General features: G+C 35.2%; 1 protein-coding gene across 1 annotated transcript; it reads left to right on the top strand.

Annotated features, from left to right (window-relative positions):
• The first annotated feature begins 245 nt into the window (after positions 1 to 245).
• Positions 246 to 3,376, top strand: LOC113337764 (histone H3.3-like). The gene is made up of 2 exons (XM_026583362.1): positions 246 to 1,404; positions 2,525 to 3,376. The coding sequence occupies exon 2, from the start codon at positions 2,876 to 2,878 to the stop codon at positions 3,284 to 3,286; it is 411 nt and encodes a 136-aa protein (XP_026439147.1). The 5' UTR covers positions 246 to 1,404; positions 2,525 to 2,875; the 3' UTR covers positions 3,287 to 3,376.
• The last annotated feature ends 3,030 nt before the right edge of the window (positions 3,377 to 6,406 follow it).

Raw genomic sequence — 6,406 nt, 5'->3', positions numbered from 1 at the left:
CTGATGACCAAATATGAACAAAAGAAAAGTGATTTGTAAAGTTTGATCCGAGTCATCATATTTTGACCCTTTTTTTCTGACTCCATAAATAAATTTTTTGAGAAAACAATAATCACAGTGAGATATTCAAATATGATTAGTTCTTCTTCTTCTTAAAAAAGGGGAAAATGATTCGACCCTTGTGATGCAAAGTAGGCGCAGAATCCGCAGATCTCAAATGGACGACTGCCATTAATGGACAATCATCACCACCACCAACAGCAAGTTGGTGTATTTCTCTTTTCATTTCAGAATCCAAATGTCGTCGATAAATCTAGGGTATCCATGGTATCCTTCTTCTCTATTAGAAATAATCTTAATTCTTCTGATTCTTCATTTCTAGTTAATTCTCTGATTAATTCACGTGGGTTCTCTGAAAATGAATTTGTTAATGTTTCTAAACGAACCAAACTCAAAACCCTACATTTATTTGGGAGAAATGGGTTCACCAAACCCTACATTTCAAAACTCAATACTAAGGATCCATCATTTCTGGTATCTGATCCTCTTAAACCCCTAAAACCCCAGATTGATTTTTTTTTTAAATTCTAAAGGACTACATGGAATTGAGCTAGCTGATTTCATATCAAGAAAACCAGCACTTTTATAACTGACTACAATCCCTTCATTTGATATGCTTAAGAGCATTTTTCATACTGATACAAACACCATTAAAATCCTAGGATGATTTACTTTTTGGGGTCTTAGAATAAACTAACTTAAGAAATTATTGGTGAATGTGGAGCTTTTGAGATGTGAAGGTGTCCCTCAATCTAATATTTTCAAGTGTCTAATTCGGAAACCTAGTGGATTTATGGGAAATGCTCATAGATTTAAAAAGATTGTGAGAACGGTTAAAGGAGTGGGTTTCGATCCCTCACATACAACATTTAGCTTAGCTATAGAGGTTGACATCAATGAGTGAAGTTACTTGGGAAACCAAAGTTGACATTTGCAAGAGATGGGGTTGGTCTGAAGATCGAATTCAAACAGCATCTAGGAGAAGTCCTTGGTATATGATGGTGTCCGAAAACAAGATGACGATAGTTATGGATTTTCTTGTGAATCAAATGGGCTATGATTCATTGAGTACTGCAGTATACCCAGCGATTTCACTTATAGCTTGAAGGAGAGGATTATCCCGAGGTGCGTTGTTATCAGAATTTGGTGTCTAAGGGTCTGATTGAGGGAAAAATTCCTCTGATCATCGCTTTCACCAATGGTGGATAAGTCCTTTTTGGACAAATTTGTGAAACCGTATGAGCAAGAAGCTCCTGAACTTATGAAAATATATAACAAGAGCAGTTGAGTTACCAAGAGCTGCTTCCGAAATCAAGGATTTGAAGAGATGAATACGCATTGCTGGTACGTGTTTACACTTTACTTTCTGCCTTTCTTTAAAGTTTAGCTCTATGCTTGAATATGCTTGTTTTGTTACTTTGGAAATGAAAATTGTGTCACCTCTCATGTATGAACAACATGAAGAATGCATGCCATGGAGTAGTTGTTGTTTGCTTTATCGTCGCTAAGTTCATGTAGATGTGGTTTTTCGATTGATTTTTGAAGTGTATGTACTGTATTAGACTGCATCTCATGTGTAGGCAAGAGTTGAGATAAGCCGAAGAATCCCGTTAGTTGCTTGTATGAGCACTTACGAGTTTAATTGTCGTTGGGAAGCCCTGTCAAAATAATTACACTGATAATGCCATCCAATTTAGTAGTTAGTGTATTAGAATTTAACTTTGTTATTTTGCTGATCTTTGATAGAAGTTCTAACACATGCAATTTTAAAGGCCTTGATCAGATTTTGATGAATTCAAATGCCTTAAAAAAATCATTCAAGAACTGAGCTAAATCCAGTTCCAGTTTGAGTCGGTTTGAATCCTAATTTGGTTGACCTGAGTTGACTAAATGCAAAACTGGATGGTCTAGTGACAACTGACTCGGGTATATTCACTTGGAATGTATATCATGGTAGTTATCTAGAAGTACTTTCTTGGATGTTTAAATTTCCTTTGTGATACTTATTTGAATAGATGTTCATATCTCTATGTGCTGTCAAGAACCAAGAAAACCCGAGCAATCAAGTTAGTTCCTTGTACAAACACTAGTGACTTTTCCGTCTGATTGCTCTTCTTATGCTTGTGTAACCTAGTTATAGTCAAACTGATGTCGAACCTAGTATTAAAACTTCATGTTTTCCGTAATTTCTAAGAAAGCACCAACATAAATAGAAAGAGTGACCAAGGGAGGTTATTTTTTTGTCTTTTCTCAGTGGGAAGGAGGAAAACTATCAATTTTGTACCTAAACAAAAGTCTGCAGAAGTATAGTTATGCTTCTAGTGTTTTGTATTTTTTTACTAGGCGTGTTGTAAATGCTTTAGCAAGTCTTAAAATCAAAATGTTTGTAATTATGGTATTTGATGTTATGCTTTAGCAAGTCTTAAAATCGAAATGTTTGAAATTCTGGTATTTGATGTTGCAGGTAAGTTCGATAGATCTAGAACTGCTAAATTAAGCGAAAGAAATAAGCAGTATGTGCGTGAAAGGTCTCTATGCTTGCTCACTGCAGAACAGTGGATTCAAAAACTGGGCGCCGAGGTTGCTAATCCGTATGAATACAAACCAACCAATGAGAACAAAGTATAGAAAGCATACAGATTGTCTGTTTTCTTGCTCAAAAACAGAAACCTATCCCATGTCTGTATCCTTCTAAATGTAAACCACCATAACCTTCAACTGCTGCATATAAATACCCATAAGTACCACCTCCTATCATCCACAAAAGATTAAGAAACACTTAATTTACCTTCTCTCCCGTTAAATTTCATCATCAATGGCTCGTACTAAGCAGACAGCTCGTAAGTCTACAGGAGGTAAAGCTCCCAGGAAGACACTCGCCACTGCAGTTGCGAGGAAATCAGCACCAACAACTGGACGAGTTGAGAAGCCGCATCGCTATCGTCCAGGAACTGTTGCTCTTCGTGAGATCAGGAAATACCAGAAGAGTACTGAACTTTTGATCAGGAAGTTGCCTTTCCAGAGATTAGTTCGTGAAATTGCTCAAGATTTCAAAACAGATCTTCGGTTCCAGAGTCATGCTGTTCTTGCACTTCAAGAGGCTGCTGAAGCTTATTTAGTTGGATTGTTCGAGGATACAAACTTGTGTGCAATTCATGCTAAGAGAGTTACAATCATGCCTAAAGATATTCATTTAGCAAGGCTTATTCGTGGTGAAAGGGCTTAAGTTCTTTAAAATTCTTCTGTTTCTTCTTCTTTTACGTTTAATTTTTGCTTAGGGTAATGGAGAATATGTTCTTACTTTTTTCAAGACGATATTTTGTTTCATCATGAATTTTAATATGTAGTTTGGGTATGAATTTCATTATATCAACGTAATATATTCGTTACTGATAAAAAATTCTCATCAGACAACTATTTTGATGTGTTGAGACAATTTTGGTAATAAGTTCTTATCAGACAACTGCACTTTTGTTCTGAGCTTCATAATGGGCCACTCCAATGCAGGAAAAAAAATTTCTCAATCATTTGAAGAAATCGATCATTTAAACTGATGCTTGAAGTTGATTAAACCCTCGAAATCAATTTCAAACTCTAAAAACCCTAGGAATTACTTACAGGTTACGAACCCTAGAATTCAGTTCATCAAAAATGGATGAAACACCAACAAAAACTCATCTTCAGAAATCAAAAGAGAAGAAATCAGGTATGAAAACTAGTTTAACCGATGGTATTCTTGCATGCATTCAGTAGATTTGATATTTTTTTTCAATTTTATCTTTGTTCTTGATGTTGATGACCTAAAAGACGAAGAAGAAAAAATCAAGTCGAAGAAACAGAAAAAAAAACAGTGAGATTTATCATTAACTTCATCGGTTAGTGTTTGTTTTTTATTTTCCAGTTTTTATTTTAATTTTTTTTAATTTTAATTTTTGTTGTAGTAACTGTCGATGATGAACCAGAAGCCGGTAATCCGAAAAATTAAAAAAAAAAAAGAAATCTAAGAAGAAAAATGTTTCTGGTGAGATTTCCATCCTGAATATGTTTGACCATAATTTCTTTTGCTTTATAACTTACCCAATCTTCGATTTTAACATCATTTTTACTTGTTGATGTTGAAGATGAAAAAGGAGAAAGTGATAGTGAACAACCACTGGAGGAGATGAAAATGAAGGCAAAGCACGATGTTGTGAAGAAAAAGGAAGTCTCTTGTATGCATCTTCACTAGTTCATGTGTGATTCATGTTTGCATAACATAACAAGTTATGCAGATAAAATAAATGTGCATAACTTGTTATGCAGTTGCATGACAGGTTATGCTTACCAAAAAAACCTGCATAACACCCTGTCAAACTTACCCATTTTTACTTATTCATTTTAATCTACTTCAGTTTTAACATCATTTTTACCTACTAATGATGATAACCGAGAAGATGGAAAAAGGGAAACTGATGCTGACCAGCAACAAAAGGAGACGAGAACCAACGTAAAGCACGACGCTGCCAAGAAGAAAAAGAAAGTCTCTGGTATGCAACAAAAAAAAATCTGAATAACATGTAATGCAGAATAAAATAATTGTTCATGACTTATTATGCAGATGCATGACATGTTATGCTTACCAAAGTTACTGCATAATCTGATATGAGTAACTTATTTATTTGTGTGTCAAAAAAGATCCTGAAGCAACCACCCCATCAAGGAAGTCGCGGAGATTGAAAGATCAGGTATCACCTAGTTCAACTAAGCCTGAAGCAGAAAAGAAGAAAAAGACTAAAAAGAAAGCTGGTGAGAACTTAACTTGCCTACATCTTTCATGTTTCTGAATGTTCCTTGATCTTTTCTGTTTTGCATGATTTTGTCCTTGTTTGCTATTAGATTCTGATCGGAAAGCTGAGGAGCAATTAATTGCGAACACTAGTGTATCTAGAGTTCAGGCAGATAAAGTTAGTAAGCGAAAAAAGAAAGAAGAGAAAGCTTCACCAAAGGAAGTTTTGGATGATGATACAGAGAATGAGGATGATACAGATGATACAGAGAAAGCTTCACCAAAGGAAGCTGGTAAGATTTGCTTCTGATTTCCTTTTTGTTTGATATAATGTTTCTTTGGTGTGATTGATTTGCTTCAATGTTGATTTGTTATGTTTCAGTCAAGCAAGCTGCATAAGAAAATAAAAAGATGTGAACCCAAACAATCAGAAAACCTGAAGAAGAAGAAGAATAAGAAGAAGAAGAACCTGATCAGCAATGTGTCCTCTATAAACAAGGTGCGTTGAATTCCTGTTATGCATCAGTTAATAAACTTCTCTTGATCATTTACCTGCTATTTTTTTAGTTAACATCTTGTAAAACACATAATGCTTCTTTAAAAAAATGCATATAGGTTATGCAGACAACTGGGTGTGCATAATATCTCATTTACCTATCTGCTTACATTTTAAAAAGTAGAGCATCATAGGTTATGCATGGTAAAAAATTTGCAAAATACATTTTAAGAAGTAGTGCATTATAGGTTATGCATTCGTAAAAAATGTGCATAACAGTTTATGCAGATGCCTGAATAAGAGGCATAGGAGGTTATGCAGTCAAAATAGCGGTTCTAACTTAGTTAAATGCGATTTTTTTGTTCTTTTATTTATGCAGTTAAACCTAAAACCAAACCTGCAACTCAGGGAGGTACTTATAGACCAGGATTTCTAAGAATAGGTACCTTGTTCACAAAAATAAAGGAAAGAGGTGGTTTTACTCCAATGCAGGCTAGTATGATGCATGTGAGTCCATTTGGAAAATTCCATAACTTGGTATCTACTGCGGACATGTCATTGTTTGATGGTAAGAGTAACCAGCTGATGGATGAGGTCCTTTTATCATATAACCATGATGATTTGAGTCAGCATTCATTCAAGGTGTCCGAAAACAAGTCTATATAGTCAACGTCTAGTGAGGTTGCTGTTACTTTTCAGATGCCAAGAGTTGAAGGAGATAGAGGAAGAAATATTCCGATTTTAAAGAAAGAGATAGAGCTGACTCAGTCACTTTCCATCGTCAAGAAATTCCCATTCAAAATAGTTGCAAGTAAAGTGAGTACAGATCCCAAAGCACGGGTAACAAAGTTTTGGGTAGATAATATTCAAAGGCTTGTGTTGGAAAAACTTGATAAGAAAGGTTGTGAAGAGGAAGTTGTCTGCCTTTACATGCTAGTCGTCTTATTCTTTTGTGGGTCAATGGGAGACAATTTGGACGTCTCATATGTTGGTTTGGTGAAGAATTTGGAAACCATGGACTCTGTATCATTTCCTGATCTGATACACGAACACCTGATGGACGGCATCAAAACTGTGAAAGAAAA

The sequence above is a fragment of the Papaver somniferum genome, unplaced genomic scaffold, assembly GCF_003573695.1.
Source record: "Papaver somniferum cultivar HN1 unplaced genomic scaffold, ASM357369v1 unplaced-scaffold_18, whole genome shotgun sequence".
NCBI classification, from domain to species: Eukaryota; Viridiplantae; Streptophyta; class Magnoliopsida; order Ranunculales; family Papaveraceae; genus Papaver; species Papaver somniferum.
This window is presented reverse-complemented; position numbering and strand designations above follow the sequence as displayed.